General features: G+C 38.6%; 1 protein-coding gene across 6 annotated transcripts in view; it reads right to left on the reverse strand.

Moving 5' to 3' along the window:
* Positions 1-15,644, reverse strand: part of Ralgapb (Ral GTPase activating protein non-catalytic subunit beta) — an 86,238-nt gene that overhangs the window by 38,800 nt on the left and 31,794 nt on the right. For 4 of the 6 annotated variants that reach the window (XM_021663811.2, XM_021663838.2, XM_060382912.1 and 1 more), the window contains 8 exons: positions 13,635-13,802; positions 13,085-13,199; positions 12,372-12,519; positions 10,954-11,018; positions 8,580-8,709; positions 6,740-6,873; positions 3,611-3,793; positions 1,413-1,564 (listed from right to left, as the gene is read on the reverse strand). In XM_021663811.2, the coding sequence (XP_021519486.1) occupies positions 1,413-1,564; positions 3,611-3,793; positions 6,740-6,873; positions 8,580-8,709; positions 10,954-11,018; positions 12,372-12,519; positions 13,085-13,199; positions 13,635-13,802 (1,095 nt within the window). The remainder of the gene's footprint in view (positions 1-1,412; positions 1,565-3,610; positions 3,794-6,739; positions 6,874-8,579; positions 8,710-10,953; positions 11,019-12,371; positions 12,520-13,084; positions 13,200-13,634; positions 13,803-15,644) is intronic. The other 2 variants (XM_021663822.2, XM_021663844.2) reach the window with 1 other exon arrangement.

The following is a 15,644-nucleotide window of genomic DNA, read 5'->3' on the forward strand; positions in this document are numbered from 1 at the left end:
TAAAGACATCATGATGGACTTGCTAACAGAGACAAGACAGCAGAAAATGAAGATAAGAGCCATTCAGATCATTACAATCTGAGGGAGAAAGACCCCAGGCACAAAGCCAGGCCTCAGCAGCAACTATGGCCCTAATGGAACAGTGAGGCTAGAGTAGACAAACTTCTTGCAGCATGAAGAACTCAAGAACTCCTATTGAGCAAGGTCCTCTCTGCTCACCTCGCAGCCTTCTTCTCCTTCCTGGTATCCATCAAGTCCCAGGGCTATGGCACTTAATGGTTACCCAAGCCCACACGTAGTACAAGTGCATGCTCTCATAGCTATTTTCACCAATTTTCTAGCTATTAGAAAAGAAAGGCACTGAAAGTCTAGCCGTTAACACAGTGTACAGTTCTAAACAAAAACAAGCATCCTGCTGAAAATTATGACCTAAGTCCAAGAAGAACAGAAACAAATTCAACTAATCTAAATATACTCCAAAGAAGCAAAGAGTACTGTGCTCCCAAAAGATGTCAGGATCTTGGGCAAAGCTGGCTTACACACAAATCTACTCATTGGACACTCTGTGGTTCTGTTTTCCTAGGTTTTTATTCACAGTCATCCTTGCATGAGCCACATCTTTACACAGTCTATGGATCTATTTAATCTCTACTTATTCAGTCCCTTCAGTCTGTAGAAGTGGCCAAACACAATCCTCTTTGCAGTCCCCCCATTCACCAGGTACAAACTCTTTCTGCCAACCTTTCAAAGAAACAATCTCTTGCTTCCATGTGATATATATTCTTAATTGCCTACAATGGTGCTCACAAGTCAAACGTTACCCATACTCTCAGCCCAGGTCAATGTGGTTCCCCCTAAGCATGTTTTTACTTTATCCTCCTCCCAGCCCCCTGACATTTTATTTGTATTTCTTCTTTTGGGGCACTTACTATCCACCTAACACTGAAGAACTTTGTATTTCTATTTCATCTTCCCTACTGAACCAGATGGTGTTCATGGTAATAACTGAATCTGACTTATCTGTATGATTCTATTACCAAGCTCTTACAAGGGAGTTAAAAAAAAATCTTAGGTGACTATAACATAAAAGATGTAGTAGAGACCAGCCCTGGGAAGCAGATACAGCTCATCTCTAGGCTGAGAAAGGGAAGCAGTAACTTCAAGATACTTCTGGTTCTAACATGATCCAGCCTGAGTTAGTATCAGCCAGTACGAACATACAAAGATCCCAACTCTCTGGTTTCTTGCTGGTCTAAGAATGAGTTCAAAGAGCGTTTCTTTTCCATTTTATATCTGGAGATGCAGCATCCTACAGGGGCTGAGCTACTCTGTGCTCAAAAAGGAAGACAGAGCAGCAGTTGTCACTGCTGCCCTGACTGTTACAGCTCAGTCTTCAGCAGCTGTTTCCATACCATGTTAAAGTGGCTTCTGCAGCATCTTTTACCCTCATGGATGCAGGGTTTGGCTCCTTGTCACCTTTGTACTTGACCTCTTGCTCACTGTTCTTGGACTTGCTTCCTGAGATACCCAGTTCTACAATCTCCAGTACTTCCTTAAGGCAATCCTAGAAGCAGGGAAAGACAGAATGATTTTTAAAAACACTTCAAACACACATTTTATTTAAGAGAGAGTATATGTGTATTTGTGTATAAGCTAAGGTCAGAGAATAGCTTTTGAGAGTTGGTTCTCTCCTCCCAACATTTGGGACTCAGATATCAAACTTAAGTCATTAAACTTGATGGCAAGCACTTTTACCTGCTGAGCCATCTTACCAGCTCCAGATCAATTACTTAAGAGAAGACATAACATAACAGTGTTTGTTTTGGAGGTGGAGCTCCAGTTTCTAGTTTCCAGTTCAGAAGGAAACTGAAGACAGGCTTTAATTTTATCAGTTATAGAGCTCACAAAATTACTGTGGACTGTCACAAACCCTGAATAGCTACATAAAATAGATTCAGAAGTAATTTAGTCAAACCCAGATGGTTTAAGACACATCAGACTACCTAATATATAAGAGGTTATTTATTTTTTGAAAAGGATCTCACTAGGGACCTCAGGCCCTTCTCAAACTCATTATGTAGCCCAAGCTGACCTTGAACCTCTGCTTCTTAAGTGCTAGCAGGTGCCACCATCCCCAACTCCAATGACTGACTCTTAAAATAATTTCCTTTTAAAATTGTTTTATGTAACAGAGTTTCATGTAGCCCACACTGGCCTCTAATTCATTATGTAGCCAGCCTTAACCTTCTGATCTCCTTTCTTCTACCTCCCAAGTACGTGGACTTACAAATACACACATTCATAGCTGGTTTGTATACCACTAGAGATCAAACTGAGTCCTTCATAAATACTAAGCAAGCATTCAATTAAACTTATCTATAAGTCCAGTCCTGTAAAACAGTTTCTGAAATCATAACTTTAAAAGCCACATGAAAACTCAGATTTTATTAACAATATTACTTACAAAGATCTCTATAAATACCCAGTGACCCTGGAAAGCTCTACTGTCACTGAGCTTATTATGCCTGCCTCCCTGTAAAGTACAGTGACATAGAAAACAGACTAGATAGCTGTGCCCACTTAAAAATGCAGAAACCTGTAAGAAATACAATGTTTCCATAAAAAAAACTCTTACAGCTAAGCTGTGCCCTAGCTTTGCAGATTCACAATTAGGTGCCCTTCTTTGTTTGATAATAGGAAACAAAATAGCTTTAGTATCTATCTCCAGTCTGTCATGCTAGTATTTTTTTTTTTTTTTCAGATAGAACAGTTGTACATATGAGCTCACAGCAACTGGGAAAGCATACACAAGACTTGAATGGGGAGGAGGTCCCCCCTATCAGTGGACTTGGAAAGGGGCACGGTGGAGATGAGGGAGGGAGGGAGGGACTGGGAGGGAATGAGGGATCGGGACATGGCTGGGATACAGAGTTAATAAAATGTAACTGATAAAAATAAATAAATAAAAAAAAAAAAAAAAAAGACTTAAGCTCAAGCCAAACAAAATTCCAACATGGAGGTGGCAGAAATGGACAAAAAATATTATCACTAGCTGGGGAGCTATTGGCCTATGGGACTGTAGATGACAGGTGCTAGGTAGGACAAGTAGAATCAACTTTCTTTAATGATATGATCACTGGTAACTTGACCATACTATAGGGCAGGCCCCACACCTAAAAGAAACACAAACTGGACTTAATAGAGAGAAACAACAACAACAAACAAACAAAAAAACTCAAAATTGGGTAGGTAGGAAAGTGAGGGTAGAGAGGATAGAATCTGATGAAAGTGGACAAGTATGTCTAAAATACACAATATGAAATTTTACAAGAATTAATAAAATTTTTTATAAAAGAAGTCATGCTAGTTCAGATGAACTAGGTAAGGTCTCTTTTTCATAAAGAACTTCTCTATGGGATTATTTGGAATCAAATGTAAGCATACTGACAGTTTACAAGTTATGTTCAAAAGAGTTAAGTATCCTACTGAAATCAAACAAGTAAATTCAAAGTATGTGATACTGTATTTAAATTCAGATATTCTCTTTTAAAGGGCATTTTGTCAACACAGTTTCATTCTTGCTTGGTGTTTTAAGACTGAATCAGCTCACCTTTTCATCCAGCATATCAGGGTGTTCTGTCAGCCAGACACAGAGACACTGAAATGCTGCCACTATCATGGAGTGCAGATCCCGGGAGTGAAGAGGAGCTGGCCGACTGCACTGGTATACAATATAACTGCATACAGAACTGATGGCACGCTTCCGGTCTCCTGAGTCAACCATCACCTTCACCTAAGCATGTCCATTTAAGGAACAGAACCAGTTAGTCAGGAACCAGTACACCAAGCATTTGCCCTGCAACTGAGCCTGTCTGACAATGTGATATACAAGAGGCCTTGGTTTTAAATAGTATTTATATACAGGAACAGAAAATTCCAGATATACCATTGCATACAACAAAAAAAGTAGCATTCTCAAACCCTAAAACAGTACTTTACTTGTTTACACCTTTGTTGCAAAATGTGCAGGAATGGTCAGCAAAGAAACACATACATTTTTAAAATCCCTAACCCAACCTCATAGTGATGGGTTTTGCTCTGTACAAAGTATAGTGAAACACAGCTTAGGAAGTTCAATTATCAATTGCAATAAGTTACATATGTTCAAAGTATGTAACCTCAAAGAACTGTTACCATAATCAGATAATGCACAAACATCACCCCAAATCTCCTCATGCACCTTTATAAGTTTCCTCCCATTTCTCTTGCTCTCCTCTGTGAGAAACTGCTTATCTGCTATCACAATAGACCAGAATATATTTCCTAAAGTACATATAAGTTCAATAGTACCTATTTCAGGGAAGGGTATTTAGCTAGCTTCTTTCTTCTATTCAGCATTACTTCCAGATGTATCTTTTTTTTTTTGGTAATGTTTCTTTTTATTTAGCAGTATTCTAGTACATGAATATAGCACAATTTGGCTACTCAGTAACCTGCTAATGTTCACTGGGGTTATTTCCAATGTTCATTTGGGTTATTTGTAAACATTACAAATATAGTTGCTATGAACACCCATGTCATTGAATGGATATATGTTCTTTTACATACTGGGACTGGAATGACAAGGTCATAATATACAAATGTGATTAAATGTTTGTTTAATTTTTATGTGCACTGGTGTTTTGCCTATATGTATGTCTGTGTGAGGGTGTCGGATCCTCTAGAACTGGAGTTATAGACAGTTGTGAGCTGCCATGTGTCTGCTGGGAATTGAAACCAGGTCCTCTGGAAGAGCAGCCGGTACTCTTAACCACTGAACCATTAAAATTTTAAGGATCTTCCAAACTGTTTTCCAAAGTTGTTATTCCAATTAACATTCTCATTAACAGTTTCCTTATATCCTCATCAACATTTGGTACTGACAAGACTTTTTAAATTTAGCCTGACTCTGTTTGTTTCTTTATATGTAATTTAGCCTGACTTTGTTTCTTTGTGTATGCATAGCATATGCATGTATGTACATGTGTATGTAAGTACCTGCATCTGTGTATATGCAGAGGCCACAGGAGGACTGCTGAAAGTCTTCCTCTATCACAGTGGATCTCAACCCTACTAATGCTGTGACCCTTTTAATACAGTTCCTTGTGTTATGGTAACCCCCCAATCATAAAATTATTTTTGTTGCTACTTCGTAACTGTAATTTTGCTACTGTGTGAACTGTAATGTAAATATTTGGGTTTTTCAAAGGTCTTAGGCAGCCCCTGTAAAAAGTTATTCAACCCCAAAGGGGTTGGGACCCACAGGTTGAAAATCACTGTTCTATTGTTTTCTACATTATTCCCTTGAGATGGAAGTCTCAAGGTTCCTGTCTAAAGCTTGCTGTTTCAAGCTAGGCTGACCGGCTAGTAAACTCATGAGATCTGCCTATCTCCACCTGCCGCTCTGAGATCTATGTGGTCATGCCTGGCTTTTTAAGTGGGTGCTGAGGATTTGCTTTCATATTCTTTTGCTTGATTAGCAGGCACTCTGACCCTGAGCTATACTCCTAGCCCTCCATGTTAGCCATTTTATTGAGTATGTAAAAGTATTTCATTATGAATCTAATTCCATTTCCCTAGCAACTAATGATATTGAGGTAGGAACACTCACCTTAAAGGAGAGTGGCACTATTCCCTGGGTTTGGGTCATGGACTGCATAAAAAGGAGGAAGCCAGCTGAGCACAAGCATTCATCTGCTCTCTTCTTCCTGACTGCAGACTCAACATGACTAGCTGCTTCAAGCTCCTGCCACCTTGACATCCCCGCCATAATGGACTGTACCCTTGAACTGTGAGCCAAAATAAACCCTACCATCCTTAAGTTGCTTTTGTCAGGGTATTTTGTCACAGCATGAGACAAGTAACTAATACATCTTTATATTCATACTCAGGAGTATGTCTCACTGATGAGCAGGCAAATAAACAATGATAGTTACATTCAGCCCAATGCTGTGCAACCATAAAAAGGGGCTGAATCTTAAAAAATTACATCAAGTGAGACATATTCCTGAAATGACACGCATTGCATCATTTTCATCCTGATCTTTTTGTGTGAACAGTCCTGATTAGGTAGATGCAAAGAAATACAGTGAAGACCAGTAGCTGTCAGAGGAAGTGGTAGTTGGGAGGGTGGTAAGGGAGCAACTGCTTCGAGGCTTAGGGATTTCCTTCTGCAGTAACAAAAACACTTTGAAAGTGTAGGTGGTAGGTTGCACTACACTGCAAATGTACGTAGGCACTGAGTTACTTGCTTTAAAATGGTTAGTTTTATGTTTCAGAGAGAAAACAAGAGAGACTGAGGTGTTAAGAGCAACTGGACTCCACTTCTAAGGTTCAATAAAACTGAAATATGTGAGAAAAAGTTGACTGTATAGTCAATTTTTGCTCAATATTGGTAACAGAAAATAGTTATCACAGAAATACTTTATAATAAAGTCTTTAGAAAAGCAATAAATATACTATTGTGTACAAATAATCACCAGTACTGAAATGTTTTCTGTACCTGGGCAGAAATACTCATATTCTTTGCTCCTATTTCTCATTTTGCAAAATTTCACTTGGAGGCTCAATTTTGAATACTCTGGATGTAAAATATGCAAGTATACTGACAACACTAAAATGTCCACACAAAGGAGTGTGTGTCAAAAATAAATAAATAAAAGCATGCCGCAGGTCTGAGCTAAAGTAAGAGCTGTCTTACCTTTGCCAGGCCAGAGAGGAGCTCTAGAGCAGCCAGGGAAATGCTCATATCTTGCCGCCACTGGGAGTTGAGTCTCTGGGTGACAAGATGGATGCTGCGAATCAGGAGGCCAGCAGCTGAATCTGTATTAAGAGCTAGGATATAACCCAATGCCACACCCACAGGGAGGGAAAACAACTAAGCATTAGTAACAGAAGCACAGCATTCCGCCAGGCACAGACCACAGCAGCCACAGTGAGCACAATGGGCACCCACACAGAGCTATGCTTCCCGCCCACCAGCCTGAGCACCAGGCCTGATGGTGCACAAGGCACACAAGGGGCTGGGCCAGCTTCTAGCTCCCAGTCCACACTCTGATAAAGAACACTATAGACTTGGCAGTTTCAGTACAATCCTTAAAATGAAAAATGCCATCTTAAATTTTTAAATAAATTATAACTTATAGAGTTTAGTCTTCAAAAAGAACAATGAAAAGGCACTTAAGTATTTCCTAGAGTTTTACAGAGGGAAGAATTCAACCTCATAGCCTCCTCAGATGCTAAGCATTACCTTAAAGCATCTGTTGAAATGACAGGGTTTAAACCAGTAAAACCCACATGCAATGCCTTTTCAAGCCCATATTTACATTTAACTCTGTACCGCTACTTTAATATCTTTAAAAAGGTTAAATAACCAAGCCAATGTTTTTACTTGAACTTCAATTTTATATTTAAAGTAATTATTACTTCAAGAGTGAATTCCAAGAAATTAAACTATGATAAATTAAATTGTAATTATAAAGGAAGCTTTAGGGGCATTATACCTGTGGATCCTATCAGAAAGAGGGCAGTGACAACAGAAAAAGGAATGATCATTAAAGAGAGACAGTCATGCGACACTAACACAAATCTGGATTTCTTAGTAAAAAATATGACATAACAAGCAGAAGTCACTAACACCAACTGAAAATACTGGAACAATCACTGCAAACACTTATATGCAACACATGCAGTAACAACAAATTATCTTTAGCTTTGTAATGTCTTAGAATATACTAGAAACGTTCAACCTAGAGAATGCCTAAATCTATGTAAGAAGTAACAATTTAAATGTGCTGTATGACTCTGTACTTGACATGCTGATGGGTAACGTATCATAAACTGCAAATGAAAGCATGCCTCATGAACACGGTTCATGAATCTTCCAGACGACTAAAAAGTCAAGCTCACATCTAGGGAATTAGATATCCTAATCTCATGGAATAAACACAGATTCAATCACTATTAGCATTTGTGCATAAAAACATAAAGCATTCACACTAAATCCATAAAATAATTGCTCAGTATAAAGGACATCACTAAACAAGATCCTTTGCTGACAAGTGTTTTATTTAGCAGAGCAAAAAAAAAAAAAACAAAAAAAAAAAACATCTCTTTATTCTTATAGCTGAAGAGCCTAACAAGACAGTTTTAACATGGAGACACATGCTCCTCTAGATCTCCTCTAATTCAGCCTCCATCACTTCCCTCACAACTACAATTATGTGGCTCTGCCATCATTCTGAGAACTCTGAAGCAAGGCCCACATCTTATATGAGCCTGCATCATCAGATCCTGGTACAGAACCCAGACCTTTCACCATAAAAATCTGTAAGATCTAAAAACTCCAAAACAGAGCTACAAGAAATCATAAAAATGCTTTTTCCTTAGTTTTTTTTTAACTAGCATTTTCTATTATACCTAGGTAGATACAATTTTTATTTTTGTTTTCAATTCCTGAAAAGTTTAAGTTTTGCTTACTTTGTGAATCTGAGAATTAATACACGTGTAAATGCTAACAGACTGTTTTAAACACAGCTTACCATAATCCCTTAGGAGAGCTTGAGCAGGTCTCTCGCTATCAGGTGTTGTAGGTTCTGTGCTTCCTCCACTTGCTGAACTAATGCCACTATTAGTACGACTATGACTCTTCAGGTTATTTTCTCCACCACCCTAGTCAAATGAAAATGAACCAAGATGAGCTTTATAAAAAGAAGTTAACTATCAAAATCTTTGTTAAGAGTTGAGGCTGTGGCTCAAAAAAGAAGCACTCACCTCAAGTGCATGAGGCCCTAGGTTCATCCCTAGTACTGCACATGTTAACAGACTAATTAGCACAGGTGATAAACAGAAAAAGGGTTGAAATCATGGTGTTCTTGTTGCTCAGATGTCATCTGTTAAAAGGTATGCAGGGCTTGATAACTACAGGTATCCATACTGAAGTGTCCTGTGCTGTTTTTCAAAGGGCCACCTTATATGTTAGGGTCCACTGGCTAAAAATGACTTTGAGTCATTAAGGAAATTACCTTAAAGCACCTCTAGAGAAAAACCTCAAAACAGGAATATAATCTTCAAATAAAGACAATAGGGGGATGGCAGATGAGCTCAGTCAATACAGTGTTTGCCACTCAAGCATGAGAACCTGAATTTGATCCCCAGAATCTACTTTAGGGGAAAAAAAAGGCCAAAGGAAGGAAAGGGCTAGGGAGATGGCTCAGTGGGGAAGAGGACTTGCTACACAAGCATAAGATCCTCAGTTCAAATCCTCAGCAAAGCAATAGCGCAGAATATCTGACATCTTCCTCTTACATCCATGCTCACACCAATACCCACTTGCACACACGTTTGAAAACACACAAACATACAAGCACACCCAGACACATATATCTACACATGCATGAAAACTCACACCCATCTGCATATATGCACACACAAAAGAGCAACTTTTTAAATGCAGGTGTTATATTAAGTACAAACAATAAAACACTATAGTTAGTATTAATTCCCACACATTTAGGAGCAAATAAACATATCTGTTTCCCCCATATAAACAGAACTCACTGTATCTATATCAGCACATTATTAGCCATCTACCAGAATAAGAATAAATTTCCTTAATAATTTTTCCATTAATCCAGTTCACCACATCACACATTATTACCTCCCCTATAGCCCAGCCTTTACCCCAAATTTAACATGTATCTTTAAGAAAGAAGCAAGGGATGCGTCCCATATCTGGGGAGCTTTTTAATTATTTTAAAAGCATTAGCACTTTGGGCACCTGTGTTGGAGTTTGGTCTGATGGGTGTTACTGGCCCTCAAGATCTGGTTACATCTATCCTTGTTTTGTAAACCTGACTAAGACATGCCTGACTGGTTGATTAAACAGCCTATCCCTGGGAGTGGCAGAATGGGATGGGCATGGCTAAGGTTCCCGGGCTTTTGGGTTCAAGAGAGAATCATAGGAATTAGATAGATGGGAAGAGAGGAGGAAGGAGGACACCACAATTTGTTAGCATGGAGAAGAAACCATATGTGTGAGGAGAAAGGACTCCAATAATGGCATGGAAAGGCCCAGATAAAAAATAAAAGCAAGTATTTATAAGATTATGGATGGAAGATAGTTCAGATGAGTATGATTACGGTGGACGGCATTGGATGGGGACCGGCAAGTGGATGGTAAGGATACTGAGATAGTGTAGATGAAATATCTGCGTGGCCCAAGATAAATAAGGCAATTACAAAATCTAACAGGTGTCTGTGTCTTATTATTTGTGACAGCAGGTTAGATAATACAACTGTGATAATCTTAGGGCTGATAATACACATTATATAGCCCAACGCTTTCTTTTTATTTACTACAAAACACCTGCAAACTTCTGGTTACAGGAACTACAAACAAGAAAGCAGCTCTTACAGGTCGTCCTGTATCTGTTAGGAATAGTAGGAACTAGAAAGGTCTTTCCTAGAACATTGAGAGCTGTTGACTGGCACTTCAAAAACAATCCCAACTGGTGTTTCTCTCATGCAGGATTTCTCAAGGACCTGATGTGGTACTTAACAAGCAAAAATCTCAAAATATGTGATGTTTTAAAATAAGATCTTTCTGAGTCTATGAGCTGAAATTTATAAACAAATAGCTTTAAAAACCAGGTGTGATGGTACAAACCTGTGGAGGGAAGAGCACCAGGAGCTTAAAGTCATCTTCAGCAATATATACAGTTTGAGACTAGCATGGGCTACATGAGACACTGCCTCAAAAAAAATAAAATAAAAACAATGGGCTGGGGACATAGCTCAGTGGTAGACAGTTTGTTAAGTATGTGTGAGGCCCTAGGTTCAGTTCCAGCACTGTCAAATATGATTTACATCAAATCAGAAGCAGACATTCTATGACATATTATATAAGCTTCTTACCATTTCCATTTGGCAACCAATGGCTTCTAAAAGTGCAGAATCTTGAACAATATTTAACATGGCCCCTGCAATAGCAAAACAAACAAAGCCGTTTACATGACACATAATTACAGTAAAATAACTCAGTCAGAGCAAAGAGAATATGATTTGGAAAAAGAGTGGTCATGCACATAACCCTAGAACTTGGAGACCTGAGACAGGACTACTATCTACTATCAACTGAAGCCACCTGGGCTACATAGCAAGTACAGGGCTACAAAGGAAACCCTATGTCTCCTCCCCTCCCTCTACAGAAAGTTAAGGGAAATTTTGGTGAAGCATTCCTGAAATTCTCTGAGGATTATAAATAAATACATTGATGGCTTAAAAAAGATAATGCTTTAAAAATCCCCCAAGTTTTGATATGCCTTCAAAAATTGTGTTTTTCATTTATGGGGGGTTGCATACATGTACATGCCACGTTCAATAATCACTTCTCGCCTTCCAAGTTAGGATCCTGGGATGGATCTTGGATCATCACTTTTGCAAGGAAAGAACTTTTAACCCGATCAACTTCTTGCTGCCTGCCTCCAAAGGTTCCCCACCCCACTCCTCCAACCACTGCACTGGACTAACCTTTATACATTCTCTTATTTCTAAAAATGGCCTCTACAAGAGCATTAGTTTTCTTTCTCTCTGATTTAAAACATTTTTCGAACATGTAAAATTTGTGTGCAATTCCCAAGGATAGAATTTAAATGGCTAAATTTTCTTGCTTCTAGTTTTCCTCCTTGGCTTTTTTCTGTTTCCATAGCCACATCAACAGTAACGTGAAAAGATGCATTATCACCTGTTCCTTCAGCTCTTTGTCAAACTAACAATCTATCATTTACTACTGAGTCCATCTTCTCACAGCCTAACATACCAGACCTCCCAAGTACTCACTCCAATACTAAAAGGAAAAGAGAAGGAAGAAAGCAGGGACAAAGGGGAAAAAAAAAAACAACAAAACAAGACAACTAAATGCTTTCCTTCTCTCCCCTCATCTCCTTAAATTTATTTTAAATTGTTCACTATATAAATTGTTCACTATATTTATATATTTTTTTAATTTGGCTAGAGAAGGGCCATATGCATGCCATGGCGTGTGTATGGAGGTCAAAGGACAGCTAAAAGAAACCAGCTCTCTCTTTCACCATGTGGGATTTGGGATCAAACTCAGTTCTATGAGTCTTGGTAGCAAGTGTCTTTAACCTCTAGACTATCTTGCCAGATTCCTTAAATCTTTTTCTATAAAAAGCAAAAAACAAAAACTCTACTTTTGATTCAGAAACAGTAACAGTTGAATTAGGCTTACTCTGAGCTGCCTCCCCAGGTCATTAGTACCTAAGCTTCACTTAGCAAAAAAGGAAACAAAACAAAACTGTCTGGACACAAACCTAGTATCATTTGGGTGTTGTTAGGGTCTGTTTCCGTTTGCAAGGCACCTATTAGTATATTCACAAGTCTCAACTTCAGGGACAGAAAAGTTATTGGTTTATCATAAGAAGAGCTGTCATCATTACTAAACTTTCCTTCTAGGACTACCTGGAAGAAAAAAAAGAAACTAACATCAGCCACTGTACATGATGACCATTTAGGAAAGAAGAAGGGGACAAGAGGTGAACAGGCTAATGATCCAGGCTTCCAGTCTAATTGTAGCTCCCATTTGGCACCTGTAGGAAACACATGAAGAGTAAACCAAGATATGTTGGTACTTCTAAAAGAAGAAATACTCAAGCCAGAAAATATTCATTAATCCATTAGGAATGTGTATTTTTAAATATTTGTTTTTTTATTTAATGTTGAGACAGAGTCTCACTGTATGGCCTGGCTGGCTTCCAACTCACAAAGCCCCATCTGCTTCTACCTTCCAGTGCTGGGATTACAGGCTTGTGTGACCATGCAAGGTTAGAAAATCACTTTTTTTAAAGCCCCTGTCCTATTTTGTTAAAAGTGCAGTTTAACTTAAACTAGCATATAAAAACAGAATATAGAATTTTAAAAATGTTAGTAAAAATGGTTGGCAGGATACTGAGACTGAGGGGAGCTACCTATCAAGACCTTGCATCATGAATAAAGCGGGGGGGGGGAATAATTAAAGAAACATTACCTCAGATCTGACTGTGCCAAAATGATGAGGGAGGGGCAGCAAAGAAAGCAGGATATTAATGGATGATCTTCTTAATTCTGTTGGATTTACATAGCTTTTGAATTTTGAGAGTTCTCTGCCAAAAAATAAAATAGTCAATAGTATTTTTCAGCTAAAAAGTATTTTTAGCTACTGCCAAGTACATACTATGCCATATTACCCATAACCCAAGCACTGCACATATGAGAACTGCTATGTTACACAATTACTGATTAAGCTATAATTTGACTGAAAATGTAAGGCCTACTTTATAACAGTAGGATCTCAGCCTGGGTTTTCTCTGACCCATCTAGACCAAGCCAGAAAAGATCCAGTAAGCCCATGGACATATGAGAACTGAAGGCATTCAGGGACTGAGAGGGTTTGGATGCTCTTTACTCAATTTAATGTAGCATGGGTCCCACTGGACTGTGAAAACAACTAGATAAGATAAATTAGCAAACAAGAGGAAGTCCCAAACAGACCAAGCCTAACTAGACAACTGACACAATAGTAAAGAATGACAGCTTACCTGTCAGGCAAAATGGTTTCAAGAGCTGAAATAAAGTAAGGAACCACAACATCAATCCCTTTCAAGTCACAGCAGAACAAAGGAGGGGAGTTTAGAATAACGCTGGCCAAGACAGGATGGCACATATAATCATTTATCTGCAAACCTTGAATTAAAAGCATGTAAAATCTAGGAAAGCAAGAAAAAAATTTTAAACAAACTGCTGGTCAAATGTTTCCACATTATTAATATTTTCTACATGGTTATCTGAAGAGCCTTTGTGCACTCTTCACTTTAGTTTCTAGGCTTTCAAGTTCTAGTAGGAGTCAACAACTCAGAATCATAAGATCCATATCTATTAAGCTTTTTTAAAATTTAAAATCTTTACAAAGATTTAATTTTACAAATCAAATTACAGGTGCCTACACGTGTCTACAAAGCAAATGTCTGAGTACTTATCAATAAGTTGGTAGGATCAATTAATCAAATTCTAAAGCAGTAAATTTTTGCAGCATTCACAATCCTAAGAAATAGAGGTGAGTCTGTATCTTTTTCCTTCCTTCACTGCTTCTGAGGGGTGAGAGCAAAGAGTCCCACCAGACTCTGTGTTCCCCACAATATAAAGATCACAGTAAGATTCCTTTGAGGAATCTACCTGAACACACTATCCTTTTCCTACAACTCCCAACCACAACCAAGTCCCTAAGCACCTGTTATTCAACAGCAACTGTACTGCTATACTCTTCTTACCACTAGATACTTCTTCCTGTTCTGCAAAATTTCTCTGAAACAATCTCCTCACTCGTGGATGCCTACTCAACTCATTTCAACCTATCTTCTATCTTCTGTGCACAGAACTCAACTAAAAACAGACATGTAATATGCAGTTCTCAATAAATGGCCCACATGCAATTAAAATGCAAGACTGAAACTTAAATATATTATTTGTCCTCTCACAAACCTGCTGAGTTTGTCGCATGACACCTCACCCAGTCTTCTAAGCTAGAGAGAAAGCTCATGTTCACAGCCTTTTCCCTTACTGCTATTGATACAATTCTGAATAACTCCCTAGCCCAAGGTCTCCCTCAGAGAAATGGGCCCTCCTTGTGAAGAGTAAACTCCAATACCTATATGCCCTTCTCTCACAGCTACATGAAGCTAAAGGAGAGGTAGGCACCTAATGAAATCTTCTTTCCCAAGAATCTCACATTTCAGAGATGCTAACTGGCCCCACTGGTCTTCTAGGCAAAGGGTAGACAACTAGGAACTAAGAAGCACATTGCAGTATGAGAAAATGATCTGCAGAGGAGAATGAAGCAGTTCTAGGCCAGTCTGTATCTCTGAATGAAGCACAGGAAGCAGGAGAGTTCTTCTGGCCCCTGAACACTCGCCAATCCCTGATTCCTACTTTTTATATGCCTTGCTGTATCATTTGACCTTACACTTAATATTAAGTATCACTACGATCTTATAATTTATTTACTTTGAATTAAACCAGACTTAAAGATAATAGCCCATGGTTAAAGTTGTTCTGACCAGTATATACCACGTTTTTCCTATGCCTTATGTTGGTTCCCTCTTTTGGGAGTCAATTTACCACTTTCCTGGGCACCTAGCAATACAGGTATCTCAATGTTCTAATTGAATGTAACCTTACTTCAGCAGCCACATTAACTAGTAGAGAAGAGCAAAGCAGAATCAAGAATTATAAATTTTGGAAGAGTAACAAGTCTGAAATGCCATGGTGAGAAGAGAGTGAAGAGAGAAATAAAGTTAAATGCTACAAGGCAGAAGTCAAATAATCAACTCAAGATAAAGAAAGCAGAGGCAAATGATGCCTAGATTCTGGCCTGAGCAGCTAAATGGATCTCAGAGCCATTCACAAATGGTAGAAGCCAGAGATTTGGAGAAGAGAATTCTACCTAACCTCCCAACAGACTAAACACTACCCATCTTTTCTAAATCTAGTATAAACATCTAATAATATGTCACAACTCTTTCCTGAACCCTCTAGGCTAAGTATGAGATGCT

This window comes from Meriones unguiculatus, chromosome 4, assembly GCF_030254825.1.
Source record: "Meriones unguiculatus strain TT.TT164.6M chromosome 4, Bangor_MerUng_6.1, whole genome shotgun sequence".
NCBI lineage: Eukaryota > Metazoa > Chordata > Mammalia > Rodentia > Muridae > Meriones > Meriones unguiculatus.